The sequence below is a fragment of the Pygocentrus nattereri genome, chromosome 27, assembly GCF_015220715.1.
Source record: "Pygocentrus nattereri isolate fPygNat1 chromosome 27, fPygNat1.pri, whole genome shotgun sequence".
Lineage (NCBI taxonomy): Eukaryota > Metazoa > Chordata > Actinopteri > Characiformes > Serrasalmidae > Pygocentrus > Pygocentrus nattereri.
Genome location: NC_051237.1, coordinates 2,434,855 through 2,452,964, shown reverse-complemented (window position 1 = coordinate 2,452,964; position 18,110 = coordinate 2,434,855). Strand labels below are relative to the sequence as shown.

Sequence of the window (18,110 nt, the reverse complement as noted above, 5' to 3'; positions counted from 1 at the left end):
ACAAACTGCAATGCCAGCTTGATTGAACACAGTCATTAAAGCAAAAGGGGGGCATAACAATTATTAAATAAATCTGGAACCATGTTCAAACATTTTCACACAAGTTGTTATGCCAACAGTATAATTTGTACTCCATACTGAATTAGAAAGGACTGCAAATAGAAGCATTTTCACTTGGTGTCTCAGTTATATATATATATATATATATATATATATATATATATATATACACATACAGAGAGTATACATATACACACACAGTCCAATACTTGTCAGCACTATCATGTTTGTTTCACTCTTTTTATGCGACACTGTGATACTGTTTTGTTGTATTTTGTCCATCTATAAATCTCAGAAATGTCACATGTGATATCATGAATGCACTGCTGTCATACTGTTTACTGTTAACATCCAGCATTTATTCGGTCATGTCACTTCAGATAATCATAAAACATTTAAACTTTTCTGAGGTACACATTAGGCTACTGCTGCTCAGCTTCAGAACGGGCCCCTTTTTAGACCTACTGTTAAGAATTCAGTTCTGTGTGGTCAAGTGCTTTGAATCAGCAAGGCATCAGCAAATAAGTAATTTAGTTAATAAATAAATAAATAAATAAATGACAAATGAGTAATTGGAAATTAGTGGTGTCACATTGATCCAGCAGGGCATGGCTAGCGTTAACTAGGCCTGTCTGAAAGAGAAGGCGGAGGCTAAAAGACGATTTAAAGAGTAATTGATTTTGTTTCCAACAAGTCACAGACACAATGAGCTAATAATGCAGGATGATGAAGCATACTCTCCATTCACTGTTGATTCCTCCCTCTTTCTCCCTCCTCCACCTCTACACCCCCCCCCTGGACTCCAGAGAATTCTTCAGCTCTAAAGAACAGAGGGGTGCTGACTACACTGGATCAAATCAGGTCAGGACAAAGTTTGCACATGGGCATAAGTGCAATATTATTTATGTGTGTTTTACAGTTTTGTTGCAATGAAGACCGATTGATTTTCAAATGCCTTCAAATATACAGAACCTTTGTGATAGGGAACAAATTCTGAGAAGAATGCAGTGCATCCGAGGACACAGAAAGCCAAGAAAGAAGTCAATGGGTTAATCTGTCTACTGACAATAAGATAAGAAGACTACAGAACACTGTCAGAAAAAAACCTTGTATCTCCACCTACAATAACTTTGGGGAAAAATAAGTGTGTGTGTGTGTGTGTGTGAATGTATTTTATTCCAAGTGATTTTGGACCATTTCTGTTGGTCAAGTTACCCTGAGATTTTCAGATAATGAAAAGGGAACACATCACTTTTAAATAAGTAAAATAAATAAACATATAAATAAATAAATAAAAGACAAATGACATGGAGATACAAGATGTTGTCCAGACAGCAAAATAATAACTTTACAGGAGAAGGAAAGAAAAATCTCTGAAAGTAAGTTACTGGGACAAGATTATTTTCCAAGTAATTTGGAGCACAAATTTTGTTATAATAGCAACAATTTGCTAGTAACAGACCTACAGTTCTGAAAGTATTCAGCAGATCTCAGTTCCGACTTAGGGGTGGGAGATATGGCAAAATCAATATGTTTTCACTTCAAATTTTCACAGTACACAACATTTGTGTTTTAAAATTCTATCAAATATTGTGACTACAATGTTCTTTCACATACCGTACAGAAAATGTTGTTGAAAAGGACTAATTATGCTCTCTTTGTAATGAATCAAGCATTGTTTAGAGTTTAAAGTGTTGAAAATCTGCTCTGAAGAGCATAATGTGACATAATGTATCACAATAACAGTACAATCTAATCATACTGCTCACCCTTACTCTAAATTACATTTGCAAAACTGTTTTTCAAATAAATATCTGAACCATGGCTACCAGCATAATATGTGGATTTACCTTCATGCACGGTCACACCACAGTTGTCACACTGGATGATCTCGTCAGCGTCCTCGCTGTTGTCTCCCAGACAAACGCAGCAGATCAGGATGTGCTCCATCCTCTGAGCGCTCCATGGCTGAGCTCGCTCCAGCAGAGAGTCCTGTGGACAGTGTCCAGGAAAAACAGTTTCTTTTACACTGAACTAGGACCAGAGGTCTACTCTCAAATATGAGTCTTAAACATTAGTGCTGAAATGGCAGACTGATCCCAGATCAGGGTAAAAGGACACATTCACCAAAAGCCAGCAAAGCCACTGGCAATCTCTCACCTCAGAGACTAGCAGATTAGTCCATCTTATACGCCGACTCCAAGTTTCCAGATAAGTTGATTATCAAAAAGACCTAATAGTCTTTTGAAAAGTTCAATCTGATGGTATAAAAGCCAGTGACTGCATTATCTGACTGATCTGCTCAGACCTCCCGTGTGCATTCACTTGGACACACTGAAAATTATATCCGTGACCTTTAAATCTGGGATCGGCTTTGTTTCCGACACAAGTGTAACTTTCCAACAATTTATTGCAATGAACTGCCACTTCAGCCGATAGCAGTAAGTGGACATATGCACAAAACAGCAGCCTGAGCTGGTGTGTAATTAAATCACATGTGAAGTCTGACAGACCACTGAAGGTTACTGTACTACAGGGCTGCAAATATGGCTGGGTATCATGTGAACCTTTTCAATACTGATGCATAAACAATACAAATCTCTCACTTAAAAACCTCACCTTCTATTAAATTACAAAATCAAAGTGTGGCTTTTATCAGAAATGTGTTAGAAGTGAGTACATTTACTGTCTGTAATGGACTGCAAAGTCATCAGAGGAGACAGAATCTAAAGAGCACTAATGTCAACACTACGTTTACAGAGTGTGATTTAGTAATGCATTTTTTCCATTGCACATTCAATATTAAGAACTGACCCAAACACCAGCTTGGTGAATTTGGGGTTCTGGTTCTAGCTCATTTTCCACCTTGGAGACAACAGCAATGATAATGGTGACAACATTAAAAGGGACTGCTACCATTACCTACAATACTAGCATACACCACCTTGGCGAAGTCTTTATAAAGTGATGTTATAATAGCGACAGAAACAGCAACATATCATTCTAGCTTACATTTGGTGCCCTTATTCATGTAAAGGTGCTTGAATGACTTTGCCCTCACCTGAAACATTAACTTTAAGAATTGGTTAACTTTTCCACGATCTTCAATTGCATGTGTTAGCGGAAAAGAACTTCCAAATGATTCCAGACGGCTCAATCTTAAACACTGTCAGAAATTCTTTCATTCTTTCAATTATGAACCATAAACAACCATGACAGCTCTACTCATACAATCACAATTGGTTCTTGCAACAGCATGCTTTGCAGTGATTGTTTTAAATGGCCATTTGCTTAACTAGTAAACAATGAACAGTGTGGACAGCCCCTTTGAGTATGCACTAGGTCCGGCTGGTACCAATTTAAGCAGGTACCAAAAAACATAAATATAGAGCCTGTGGTACTGGACTGAGAGCCAATTCAAGCTTTCTGGCGGCAAAGACTCACTTTGTGCATGGGAAAAATGCCCTTAGACAGCCAGTCACCAGTCTTGCTTATTGGCTCACTGATCCCCTGATGATAACACTGACAATTTAGGCACTGAATTTGGAACTGAATTACAGAGAATTTTTCAAATATCAATTGAAGTAATACAGAAATTCGGTGGGGATTAGTCTTAACCTGCCAAAGCACCACCGTTATGCAAAGTTCCATCTGTGCAACATGAAATTTCTTCCTCAATAAAATAACTGAACTGAAGCATTACTGCCCCTATAGCATTACTTCCTACAGTCCAGTGTAATCTGTCCAAATTGGGCGTTTTGCAGCATTTTTTTAAAGCAAACAATGCATCACTTATGTTAACTTGTAAGTAACAAAGTAGCAGCCCTGTCATCCTGAACTCCTGTACAGTGATCATTCAGTGGTGATTCAATCTTGGAGGGCATCTCACCTCATTTCCCTTTCCATGGGATGTGCTGTGGCTGTCGTTGGTCTCCTCCTCATCAAACGCTCCTGTGTTTTTAGCCGCCTTTTTCTTCGACTTCTTCACCACCTCTTCGCCGTCACTACTGCTGTTCTCATTGTCGTCATCATTTTCATCATCGTCGTCATCGTCATCATCGTCATCATCATTGTCATCTTCATCACTCCCCTCATCTTCCTCTCCCTCGCTCCCTCCTCCTTTATCCTTCCCAGCAGCCTTGTTTTTCTTCTTCCCTGCCGACGGCCTCCAGTCATTGTCATCCTCGCTGTCATAATCATCCATCTCGTTCAGCTGCTCCATAGTGGTGAAGTCCAGCATAGGCCGGTTCCGCCGAAGGTTCCACTTCTTGGGTTCTGCAGGGCTTTCTTCGGTCGTGCCGCTGCCGTTGGGCTCTGTGTCTGTAGTTTTTTCACTTTTCTTGCGGCTTCTAGAAGTTCCTCCTGTTTCTTTGCTGCTGGTCTCCTCTGAGGAGGGCTGCTCCTTGGCCTTCTCTTCTTCCTGAGCGTCTTCATTCAGGTCTTTGGCCTCCTCCTCATCAACACCCTCCTCGTCTGCAGAGCCGGCGGCATCCGAGTCGCTGTCTGTGCCTGCAGAGCTGTCTTTAGAGCCCTCCTCATCACTGCCATTACCTGTGCCTTCCGACCCTGACACACATTGTGGAACAGAAAGGTTAGCAAGTTTTACTTAAAGTTACACTCCAGCCAAAACGAAAATTTTAACCATCTTTAATCATAGCTACATCTAGTGTAAATATGCCTCCTACAGCAGTGCCACAACAATGTCTAGAGTGAGATTTTCCAGTTTAACTACAAGGAAAACTCCCTGATGTCTCTTGAAGGTGGTTGAACTTTTAAAGAACTACAAGCTCTTTCAGGGGTCTGCTTGAAATGGTTTTTTTTTCTCCACTTGCTGGCAAAAGCAGAAGGAAGCCAGATACCTAATGGTGCTGCTAGGAAGCCAAATGTCACGAATGTATTTATTAGCCTTTACATCACTGGCTAAACTAGCAATCAGGTTTATTTTTGGAGATTCCCTATGGTCACATGACTTATTTGAATAATGCATGCTGGGTATTGTAGTGATAGAATACGGATGGACACAAAAAGTAAATAAAATTGTGAATTTTGTTAAAACAGTGAGGCTGTAGGATGCAAGGTTATGCGACATAACATGACATAACATTTATTTATTGTTTTAGGCCAGAATTCCTATGTAAATGTAGCTGGCTAGCCAACACATATTTAGGGTATGAAGATGTTTATTTACTTTTGCACTAGAGCTACAAGGCTTATGTAGGTGACAAGTAAGGCAGGCTTAGCACTGCACTAACAGCATGCCATGGACTTGGATATAAATATGAACAACATGCAGGATAACGTAGTGGAAAACTGGTTATTTTTTTGCTGGGCAGTTATTCCAAGCAACACGAGACCAGGCTCGCTGAATGGAAAGAGACCTAAAAACTCAAAACTAAATGCCAAATTACCATTTCACAGGCATATTTGAAATCACTGATAAAATCTGACAAAAACCTCAAATAGTTTGTAATGTAAGGTGTTTAGCGTGTTGTTCTGGCTACTGCGCTTGCGTAGATCTCCACAACGAGGGAGGGCTGTCCCTGACTGGCTGTTTCTTGAAGGGCGGGATGCTCACAGCATAACCAGCAAGCTGACTGGCTCTTTTTCATGAAGGTCGGGGCTTACATGGTAAACAGGCACATGTTGAGCATTACAAGCTTCATTTATATTTCAGTGAGATTGTCTGCTCACTTATAACGCCCTCATATAACTCAGCGTTTTTTTGCAGGACTTGATATTCTTCTACATCAACCATGTACACACACACACACACACACACACACACACACATTCTATGCCGCTTATCCTTCTGGGTCACGGGGGGGAGCTGGAGCCTATCCCAGTTGCCACTGGGCGAAAGGCAGGAAACACCCTGGACAGACATATACATTCACACATGTCTTTGGACTGTGGAAGGAAACCGGAGCACACAGAGGAAACCAACGCAGACATGAGAGGAACATGCAAATTCCACACAGAAAGGACCTTGGTCGCATGGCCGGGAATTGAACCTAGGCCCTTCTTGCTGAGAGGCAACAGCGCTACCGACTGTGCTGCCCACATTAGCCCTGTAATCACAGATTAAAAGTTGTATAAAATGTTCTTGTCGAAAGTTATCAAAAAACTCCACTGTCCATTTCCTTTGTGACAAAGATTTTCTCATGGCATTACATGTTTGTTATTCCAAACCATCCGAGGAAGTGTAAATAACACAACTCTCAGAGTCACAGGGATCAGAGCGTGTTAGAATCTCATTATCAGCTGACAGCCTTTCAGCACCTACACTGACACAGTCCTGATGAGGTAACTCAGTGTCCACCTCTCATCCATCACTGAAAAATGGAGCAACAGCCAATGTAAATGAACTTGTGCAAGAGATGTGCTGGAGGACTACTGGTTTATAGACAAGGGCAGACACTGTCACACACAGTGAAGACTTAATTTCCATGTTAGCGTCAATTTCCATGACAAAAATAACTTGCATTCACCTGAGCCCAAAAACAGGCGCCTTCTGAACACTAGCTTCAATAGCTACCTCCAAGTTAACTCTGCACAGCCCCAAGATCCACAGGTTAAAGACTGGATTAACACAAGACATCCTAGTCCTGTGGACCCTAAATTATGCATGTTTTTTGCTTTGTGTCTTGCACCTGATTCTCAGAACTCATTAACTACTCAACAAGAGGAACACATTGCACCTAGAACCGCACTGTTGATTTTAGTGTCATCAATACTTGTGAACTGATTTTCAAAAAGTCTGAGAGCAGCAGAGAAAAATGAATGGTTGTAATACTGAGACGTAGCATTATGACTGAACTCTCTGCCTGCAGCTGTGCTGAAGTCTAGGGGAATGTTGTATGATAGTGAATTTAAATGTGATGCTCGAAAAAGCTGTTCGATATCATGATTATTATGTGTGATCTGATGAAAGTACAGACCTTTTTTGGGCTGTATAAACAAAGAAATCTAACTATCCTCATTTAAGCAAACAGCAAAATGCAAAAGTACCACTCATTACTGTTCAAAGCATGTAAAAAAAAATAATAAATAAATTATAATAATAATAAAATACTAACAGCCATTTACATCAGAACTTTTTGTGCACTGAAAGTAGAAACAGACAGCATTACCTCAAGAGCTTTTTCTAAAAAAAGTCTACAAAAAAATGACACAGGCATACAAGAACAAAGAAATATTTTAGTTACTGAATACGTCTGTTGCGAGTGTGTGCTTTGTAATTGGCCAAATAGTTAAGTTACTCGTCCCCCATGTGGGAGAGCAGGGATTCAGAAAAGCACTCTATAGGCTTCTAATGGGTTGTACTGGCAGTATAATGACGTCTCTCTGACGCAAACAATAAAAATACAATTTATCGTGCAGCTCTAGTCAAGAGATAGGCTCTTTCATACCAATTTTACTGCTGTTTACTCAGAACATCTTGTGCTTATTCTCAAATTATTTCTAGTCATGGGCTTTGAGCACCACTAGAGATGGCATGATACCAGAACCGATACTGATACTAAAACCTTGTGTGTTGGCAAATACCAACAATCTTAATTTGAATCGTGAATTTAATCTTTCCCTGTCCAGGGTTATATCCTGCCTTCCACCCAATGACTGCTGGGATAGGCTCCAGCTCCCCCCGCGACCCAGAAGGATAAGAAGATGTCTGTATGTGTTATAACACAAAAGAAATAGCTCCAAGTAAAGGCAGACATGGAGCAATGTAAATGTTGCGTTGCTGTGTGCAAGAGCTTAATATTTATTAACCCCACTTTAATGCAAGACAGGATCTCCCATTTAATGCTGCCCCTGCGGCCTGAACCCCGGAGAAGTGGAAGATGATGAATGGATGGATGGATGGATGGATCTCCCATTCGCACTTAAAAGGACAGTCCATAGTGGTATAGATTACCTGAGCCTTCTGCATCTCCCACTTCAAAATCACTGTCGTCTGAGCTGTCATAATCCAGAGCATCTAGAAGCGAGGCAGCCAGGGGCTTCACCTGCCTGCGCTTGGAGGTCCGATCCACTGGAAGAGGGAGAAGAATTTATCAACAGAGGATAAAGTTTTCGCAAGATCACTGCAAACACATTATAACCACTTTCTCATTTCCACCACTGCAGTTTAAAGTAGGCAGACCACCTAATATGTAGTCCAAATACGCTAGCTAAATATCTAAACTTCTAGTTTAGTAACAGAGTGGCATACAGCTTCAATCTCAGAGAGCTCTTAACTCTCTGCACCACACAGGTCTTCAAGGAACGCCTTCTAAACACAAAACAGTGCACATTACTAACACGTCCAATAGGAAACCATTCGGGATGCAGCCTATTTTGAGAGCTAAAAACCAGTAGCCACTATAGGTGGGCAATATGACACTATATTACACTACTTTTCATTACCATTATACATAACCATATGCTTTTCTAAGCTGATTCTACATTCTATGATTACATAGAAAGCACATCTAGCCCTGTTTAATCGGATTTAGTGCAACACAGTGTAAAATGCTGAACAGAAATGTGATAATTGATGATTTCTGTTAGTAAAATGCTTTGTCTGTTCTAACTTATCAGATGTCAGAGCAAATACACATCGTGACGTATCGTGTATCGTTAATGAAAATCTTCCTGAAGTATCGTGATATGAAATTGTCATATCGCCCACCTCTAGCAGCCGCCTCGTTTTAAAGGATTGCCCGTATTTGGGACGGTTATCCAAACTGTTTGCGCAAACAAGACTGGCTAAACAGCAGAAGCTAAAGCAACGTGCAGCCTAATATGGACACAGGATTGACTATTGTGCCAAGGTTAACTCGATATTTCGAGACGAGAGTGCAGAGTTAGCTTATTAGCTATACAAACATTACAGTACAACCCAGCCAATGCTGGAGGGCTAGCCAAAGCTATCTGGCTAGCTAGCAATAGCATCAAGCAAACCTGGAAAAAACACACGGAGTCACAGCTAGTTACTCGTCTACAGAGCGAATTCTCTGCATATTTCCTTAATGAAGCATATACGAGTCATTTTTTATGCATAACTTATCATATGACGAAGCACATCACCTACTTTATAGATTTCGTTCTTTGATATCTACACTGAGCGGCAGTACAATGGGCAGCTCTTCGGATTCTGTGTATTACGCACTCACTGTGTGCTTACGTAGAGCGCAGGGGTGGGATTTGGAAACCATAGCAACCCCCTCCGCAGCCTTTCAGCCTTAGAGCACCACAGCAACCAGCAGCCGAGGCAGCTTCGGCCGCGTTCCAATCTGAGGCCTTGTGGTCGATATCGTTTAGGGCGTAAAACGTTAGTCATACTCCTTTTTTTACTCTAGTTTTATAGCTTGATTAGCGAGCTACGGAGCCTGGTTGGGATCACTAAAGAGAAAAAAGTGTGAGGAGGAGAATTTGCCCCCGCAGTCCAGTGATCCCTGCTCTCAGTTTGTAACCTGTACCGTCCACTGGGCCATACATGTCCAGCAATTCTTGCATAGTCAGGGTTTAATGTTATTCTTATGCAGTGTGCTCTTCATGCTGAAACTCCATTCAGTCGTCGCTGGCCACGTGGTGGGATAATACAAAAACAAGATTATTTTGCCTCGTAAACAAGTACATTCACATAAAACATTTATACAACACACTCCAATTAAGCAGTAAGGTTAAACTGTAATTTAATGAAATGTTAATGCCATTGAAAACGGTGCATGTGAAAGCTACAGCACAGTAGCCTACCTACTTTCTAGTAATGTCCACTTTATGTCACATTAACGTTACTTACTTATATTTATCTTTTCATTATGAAAGGTCGACATAGTTGTGCTGTCCGCTCTTTCAGAAATGTCACAACATTCTCGGTTTCTCATAAATTGGGCACTGCCCCCTAGTGTGTGTGTGTGTGTGTGTGTGTGTGTGTGTGTGTGTGTGTGTGTGTGTGTGTGTGTGTTCACTAGTGTGTATGAGGTGTTTCACTGCACGGATGGGTTAAATGCAGAGGTGACATTTCCCCATTGTGGGACCAATAAGGGTCCCTTAATCTTAAATGTGGCCTGTACCATAGCTATGGGAGGTAGCGTGTGCTTTGCATAGTTTAACGGATTAGTAAACTGTGTGGACAGATATATCACAAATTTTTTTCTCGGTTAGGGACCCCTACGGGGCTCCATAGCGACCTAATGGGAAACAGTCTGTCCAGCTCGCTCACCATGACAGTGTTGTGCAGTTAGGTGAAAGGAAAACAGTGGCTTTCTAAGTACATTCTGACTGTAGTGATTTTAAATGTGCTTGTGTACTGCTGCATTTAGCTACACTAACCAGTGTACTTCGAGCTAATGTTCTTCCTAGAGTGTGCAGTTCTGAAAAAAAAAAAGTTTATGTTGGTTCCTGGTGGTGTCCAGTAGTCAGTTATTTTGTGTTTTTCTGATAGATTAATATCATTGTGCAAAAATTGAGTTTAACAGGTGTTTTGCAACAGATTTCAGATGCATTTAATGGTTTCCTAATGGCATCTATAGGTGTTCTACAGGAAACTGTCTCTAATGGTAACTTAAAGTTCTATTATTGCTTACCTGAGCCTTCGGCATCTCCCATTTCGAAATCATGGTCATCTAAGCTGTCATAATCCTGAGCATCTAGGAGAGAGGCAGCCAGGGGCTTCATCTGCCTGCGTTAGGAGGTCCTATCCACTAGAGGTGGGAGCAGAATTTATCAACGGAGGACAAAAAAGTTATCGCAAGATCATTGCAAACACACTATAATCACTTTCTCGTTTCCATCATGTAGCTTGACGTTGCCCTACATCCAAGTGACCCCACTTAATTCTAAACCTCAGATTCAGAATCAAGCTTATTGGCCAGGTATGCTACGCATACAAGGAATTTGGTTTTGGTTACAGGAGCTCACACTGCACAGTATCAGACAGACATTCACATGTAGAGAATAAGATACAATAAATATAAAAAATACAAAATATAAAATAAAATGAAACATGCATTCCTACCATCACACACACACAGTCATACCTGTAAACCTTACAGCGGCAGTTAAAGGGTACAGTGGCAGAGAAAGGGATCAATGAGGTGACTCAGATTGGCTGCATGAAAAATTGTCGTTTTTACAAAGGAGTCACGTAATATAGCACTAGCGATAAGTGACAATGAGATGTAGGTTAATTAAACAAACTAGACAGTACCTTTATTTTTCTAAATCTTGGTATGCAGACAGTAGATTAGGCTGCTTTTTTCTCCATGTTATTAAATTCATGTGGTTCATGTCACCACAGGATTTTACTTATTTATGTTTTATGACTGGACGTTGTGTCTGGTGGATTTTAATTGACTTGTTTTGCAGAGTTTACTGGTCAAGCCCTGGTATTTACTGCACTCTTTAAAAAGATGGTTCTTCAAGGCTTCTTTAGTAAAGAAATGGCTCATTCATAACGTTCTCCCTCAATCTGTAGAACCCTTTCAAGATACAAAGAATCCTTTTTATTATGAACCCTGATTATGCAAAGTGTTCTTTGAGTACTCATGTAGGAGCGTTCTACATAGATGTTCTTTACTGAAGAACCCCTGGACCTTCTTTTTGTGTGTAGCTAACAGAACGCTGCTAGCTTGTCCGCAAGTATAGAGAACAGCCTTTTAATTCACTACCCAGCTTCATTTCAGGATGAGGGTCTCTTCTGGAGCTACTACATCTAGTTGGCACAAGGTCGAGATCGGCATCATCACAGGGTGCACTATCTCTGTGGCACTGTTCTCCCTGGCCATGAATATGCTCACCAAGTCCGCTGAGCCAGAGGGCCCCGAAATAATTCTGAACTACAGTCTTCATGGATGACTTGACAGTCACGACAGAATCAGTCCCAGGCTACCGGTGGATTCTGAAGGGACTCAAGAAGCTGATGAAGTGGGCCTGGATGCGTTTCGAACCTGCCAAATCAAGATCCATGGTGCTGAGGAAAGCAAAGGTGGAGGACAAGTTCCGGTTTTATATCGTAGGCACAGTCATTCCAGTGATCACAGAGAAGCCAGTCAAGAGTTTGGGCAAGGTTTTTGACAGCTCTCTGAAATACCATCACATCTATCCAGTCAACCTGCACTGAGTTGGATGGATGGCTGAAATCCATGGACAAGTCCTGTGGTTGGTTAGTGTAGTGGGTAACACCTCTGCCTTCTACACTGTAGACTGGGGTTCAATCCCCAACCTGGGTAAGCACCCTTCATTACACCAATAAGAGTCCTTGGGCAAGACTCCTAACACCGCCTTGGCCTACCTGTTTAAAATTATCAAACTGTAAGTCGCTCTGGATCAGAGCTTCAGCCAAATATCATAAATGTAAATGTAAATGTCTCCTTCCCAGGTTCCTGTGGCCCCTCCTTGTCTACGCCGTCCCAATCTCTACAGTTGAGACCTTAGAGAGGAAAGTCAGCAAACACCTCCGGAGATGGCTTGGGTTACCAAAGAGCCTGAGCAGCATCGCACTCTATGGGCACAACAACAAACTGCAGCTGTCCTTCAAATCCTTGGACGAGGAATTCAAGGTTACAACAGCTAGAGAAGTGGGGCAGTACAGGGACTCTGAAGGTGGCCAAAGGAGGAGGTGAGAACAGCTGTGGAGGAGGCAAGATCCTGCAAGGCAGTGGGAATGAGACATCAGGGGGCCTGGACAAGATGGGAGAACGTGGTTGAGAGGAAAGTGACCTGGACTGAGATCTGGAAAGCCAAGCCTCACCGCATTACGTTCCTCATCCAGGCAGTGTATGATGTGCTTCCAAGCCCATCTAACCTGTACACATGGGGCATAGCAGAAACACCAGCATGTTCATTGTGTTCCAAGAGAGGTACCCAAGAGCATATCCTCACTTGGAGAAGGACAATACCGGTGGAGGCATGACCAAGTCCTTAAGATCATCGCTGAAGCCATCAGCACTGGACTCGTGTGGGCAAAGCAGTTTCGTCCCTCCAAAAAAACCTTCGTCAGAGCTGGGGAGCAGGCAGCCCCGGTCAAAAGATCACCGGCAGGCATCCTGACCACTGCTAGAGACTGGCAGCTGTTGGTGGACCTCGAATGGCAGTTGAAGTTCCCCAGCCACATTGCAGTCACCACCCTCTGACCAGACATTGTCCTCGTGTCTGAGTCGACCATGCAAGCCGTGCTGCTGGAGCTGACAGTCCCATGGGAAGATCGCTTGGAAGAAGCGTTTGAGAGGAAGCTCTCCAAGTACGTGGGATTGGTCAGTGACTGTCAGCAGGCTGGAATAAGAGCGAGGTGCCTCCCAGTGGAGGTTGGATGCAGAGGTTTCGCAGCCCGTTCCTTGGCCAGAGCCTTGAGCATTTTAGGCATCGTGGGAGAGCGAAAGAGGAGAGCCATCTGCAATACCACCAAAGCAGCAGAGAGGGCCTCAAGATGGCTGTGGCTCAAGAGAGGAGAACCATTGGGTGTCGTGGAGTCGTGGTAGCTAGCTAGCCATCTGGACACAAGCTAGGGTCTGATCAACCCCAGCTGGGTCACCTGGATCAGGGTGTATGATGTTGAAAGACCCAAAACACCCTATGATTCCAGGAACATCACTGATGATGTGTCCATATGCATCAGCAGATGTATTTACACAGCAACTCTAACAAGGTTGGTTCATAAAGGTACACAAAGTATAGGACTATAACGTTGCATTTAAGGTTATTACGAACAATGCCACATTGCACAATTTAAATGAGTGGTCTCCAATCCTGGCTCTGGAGAGCTGTCTTAGTTCCAATTTGTGCCTTAGTGCCATAGTTTAGTTCCAAACCTGCATTCAATAAGCTGCCTCAGCCCCTTACTTAACACTAATACATCTTATCCAGCCAGTCAGAGAGCTTTCCAGGACAGACCAGGGTAGGACTACTGATTTAAATACAAATGAATAATAAATAAATGACAGAAAGTTTAAGATATAGTTTTACTAAATTTAGTAGTATAAAGTTTATTAGGCAAGACTTTTGCCTGATTAGTTACATTAAATGTGATACACATATAAAAAATACTATAGTGGGTTCGATTGTTGTTTTGATACTCTATAAATTCCCAACTAACACCTTATAAAATGACTCATGCTGTAGTCTAGATGGCCCGAGGCTTGCTTCAGTGCACCCTGCGTTTCTGTTTGGTTTGATTCTTGCTTTTATTTATGTGCTCATTCTCAGTGTTGACATTCAGAGTATAACACCATGACTACTGGCCTCCCTTGTGTGCAGCTCAAAAGCTCCAGACTACAGAAGATTCAGAGTCAACAGGGTCATGTAGATTGTCTTATCTCTCACTTTTTCCACATTTGCCCTCTCTCTTGCCTACAACTGCCAAAGTGTGATGGAGTGAAAAGCTCATTCCAGTTCTGCTGTGCAGACTATAAATATTAACTATTGATTGTTGTTCAGTTTTTTTTTTAGAAAAGGTCTATTTTCCCTTCAGGCTTAGCTGAGTTACAGAGTTTAAAGACAGTACTAAACCAAGTTTTAGGTAGTGACCTTGCCCTCATTTACATACCGTGGCATTTTGAACAGGTTATTTTATAAAGATATACTGGAAAAATTCCCAATAATTATCACCTTATTCGAAGGCAGCAATATTTGTTGAGAACTGAAAGTGTAAACTAAAGGTTGAACATGCCAGGAAATATGCATGTGGAACACCGAATAACAAGAATAGCATCAGTGTGATTGGGGGAAATTACTGTTTTTTGGCTTGCTTTCAGAGCAAGGTTTGTTTCTATTGTCCTCCTTTGACTTTGCCAGTTTAGCAAAACAGGAGACGATTAAAATAAATGAGCCTAGATTGATCCTGATACACGGCAGGGGAAGACCGATGGGGGAGGCAAGTGAAAGGGATGATTACGACTGTCCTTGCCCGATGACAAATGGCACTGCATTGTGCTCGAAAGAAACCGTTTTTTATCTCTTGGCATCAAAACACTTCTGGGATATCATCATAGCCATCAACGTCATCATCACTGTCACCTCTCTTTTATTGCCTGAATTTCCTGTTCTACATGATGTTGAAGAGGCCGAAATATGAAAAAAAATAAGTGTGGCTTCACATCAACCAAGGCCAATGTGGTACATGCAGCATATTTTTTTCGTGTCATTATTCTTTATATTTATTTACTAATTTAGTTTTAATCTTTTGCACAATATTTATTATTTTAATGACAATTCTCATTTTTCTGAGCTCCAGTTACAAGCCGTGTCATGGTTCTTCAGGTCTTCAGGACCAGGTGCTCACACACAGCCGTAACTAGGATCAAAATTTTAGTGAGGTCCATTGTGCAGAAATGTGACCTACATCTCACAAAGAATAAAATGCCACTGAATATAGTTTTACACCAACTGTTAGTTTCTCCTTTAGTTTTTTATCATTTTATGCTCAACCATAAAACTGCTATGCACATTTCCTTTCATTTGATGCTTCCTCATCCCTCCATTCTTCTAGAAACTGTACTATTCCGCAGAACTAATTTGACCTCAGTTATATTATTTATTAAATGTATTTATATTATTTATACGCTAAAGCACACTCACATATATATTTATATATATATATATGTGTATATATATATATATATATATATATATATATATATATATATGGGAAACATTTATATTTATATATTTACATGGGACATTTTTATTTACTTGAAAATAATTTATTTGAAAAGTTCTGAAAGCATTTCATAAACATATGTACATCCTGCGTAACGTGGGGAGAGTGATGATGAGGTGGACACATATCCTGAGAGAAGCGAGATTTATTAGGGGCAAATCCATAATCAGGGTCTAAACAGTCCAGAGTCAAAGAGCCAACACAACACAGAGATCAAGGGACAGACATTACGAAACAGAACACAGACTAGACACACAACGTAGATCAGAAGCAACAACATCATATAATACAAAGACCAGCACACAACTAGGGAAAAACACAGGGCTTAAATACTTGAACAGGTTAACAAGACATGGGTGGTTAACAAGAGGGTTAAGAAGACACAGGTGAGAACAATCAAGGGCAGGGTCTGGAAACAAGGGGGCAGGACAGGGAAGAATCAAAACAAGGAAGCACATGGACAGGACCAAAGGAAAAGAAAAGCACATGGAGGACTGGGAGAGACCAATCGTGACATCCTGCTAGAAAATAATGCATTCAAATCACACAAATACTATTTATACATCTCCTTAAAAATTGGTAATAGGGTAGCAAAAATGCTTTATATTTCAGAAAGAAATTTGCTCATATAGTATCTGACATGAGAGGCTGAGGTGGAAAAACATTTTTTGAATTTAAGCATTTACTTTGATGAATACTTTGTCAAAAGGCAAAAGAAAAAAAGAAAAATAAAGAAATAAGTAAAATCTATTCACAGAAAGTGCCAGTTACTCTATAGCACACTGAGTCAGTTCTCACCTGTTGTTAATAGCGGCATGCCAATTGCTGGTTAGCCAGGCCGCAGCAGGTAGTTACCCAGCAGCAAGTGGTTAAAAAAGAAAGGGGATAACAATCTAAGCTGCTACAGGCACCTAAGTTTGGAGGGGGTTATGTTAAGTCTAGGAGACTTAACATAAAAAAAACATACAGTTCATACAGTTCTAAATCTTTTCAACAACTAAAACGTGGTTTATGTGGGTGGAATGAGTGGTTTTCATCGTCCTGCAAGTCAGTCACATGAGGTCACATGCTGTTTAATGTGGCATACTCAATTCAAAATTTATAATAGGCTGCTCCAGTGGTTTTTAGTCCTGGCCCTGCGGAACCCTTTCCCAGGTTGTAGTGTTTTCCTTGCTCTAACATACCCGATTCAACTCCTGGGCTGAATAGAAGCCTTTCTCGAGTTGGGCTAGGCTTATTAAGGAAGCAAGGAACAATGCTAATCTCTGGTACTTCAGGACCAGGTTTAAGGACCACTGTTGTAAACTAATGGGGTTTAGCCATTTCTAGGGATTTCTCAAAGTACAAATGACCCTAGTGAAGTAGAATGTTCATTTCTTTATTACATCCCATGCAGTCCTTCAAAATGCAACAACCACTTCAACTTTCATATATGAATGCCCCCTATGAGCCCTTAGTGCAGCCTTCTGCAATGGGCCTCAGCAGCGGCCACATACCGAATGTTCTTCGAGATACAGATGAGGACCTGAGTGAATTGTTTTGTTTACAGCTCTCTGACCAACATGATGGAGAAAAGGATTTATATTTGACTTAAAATGCATTTGTTTATTAATTTACCATGTCATTGAGCTGCCATATGCTTCTGCATTGAGGCACTCTAGATGCATAATTAAGCTCATAAAAAAAAACAAACAAATATGATTGTTAGGATAAACTCTCTGTGCAGCACAGGCAGAGCATGACTCCCAGTTGCATACACCTTCAAGGTCTGTAGCCCTTTGCATCCACATGTTGATGGCACCACTTATGTGTGGTCACTTACGTGGAGGAGGGCCACAAGGCTGAGTGCAGTACAAATGCTGCCATCAACATATTATAACATAAAATTAAACTCACAAAAGGAATGAATCAGTGACTAGATGTTGATCAGTAAAATGTAGATTGCTTTTCTCATGTATATACATTATATTTCCAAAAGTATTCACTCATCCTCCCTCACATGCATATGAAATTGAGTGAGATCCCATTCTTAATCTATAGATTAGAGTTCCTTTCACTGGAACTAACTCCTGTGAAACAACACCACACCATAATCCCCCCTCCACCAAACTTGACACATTGCAGTCAGACAAGTACCGTTCTCCTGGCAACTGCCAAACCCAGACTCGTCCATTGGATTGCCAAAGAAGCATGATTCATCACTCCAGAGAACTCGTCTCCACTGCTCTAGAGTCCAGTGGCGGCGCTTTACACCACTACATTCCACGCTTTGCATTACACTTGGTGATGTAAGGTTTGGATGCAGCTGCTCGGCCATGGAAACCCATTCCATGAAGCTCTCTACGCTGTTCTTGAGCTAATCTGAAGGGCACATGAAGTTTGGAGGTCTGTAGCGATTGACTCTGCAGAA

General features: G+C 41.3%; 1 protein-coding gene and 1 pseudogene across 2 annotated transcripts in view; one reads left to right on the top strand and one right to left on the bottom strand.

Moving 5' to 3' along the window:
- Positions 1 to 9,200, bottom strand: part of phf14 (PHD finger protein 14) — a 106,460-nt gene extending 97,260 nt beyond the window's left edge. For both annotated transcript variants that reach the window (XM_017693106.2, XM_017693111.2), the window contains exons 1-4: positions 9,134 to 9,200; positions 7,976 to 8,092; positions 3,950 to 4,626; positions 1,911 to 2,052 (exon numbers count right to left, since the gene is read on the bottom strand). In XM_017693106.2, coding sequence (XP_017548595.1) covers positions 1,911 to 2,052; positions 3,950 to 4,626; positions 7,976 to 8,092; position 9,134 — 937 coding nt within the window. In that variant the 5' untranslated portion in view covers positions 9,135 to 9,200. The remainder of the gene's footprint in view (positions 1 to 1,910; positions 2,053 to 3,949; positions 4,627 to 7,975; positions 8,093 to 9,133) is intronic.
- Positions 9,201 to 11,730: 2,530 nt separating this feature from the next.
- LOC108424398 lies at positions 11,731 to 13,523 on the top strand (annotated as a pseudogene).
- Positions 13,524 to 18,110: the final 4,587 nt, after the last annotated feature.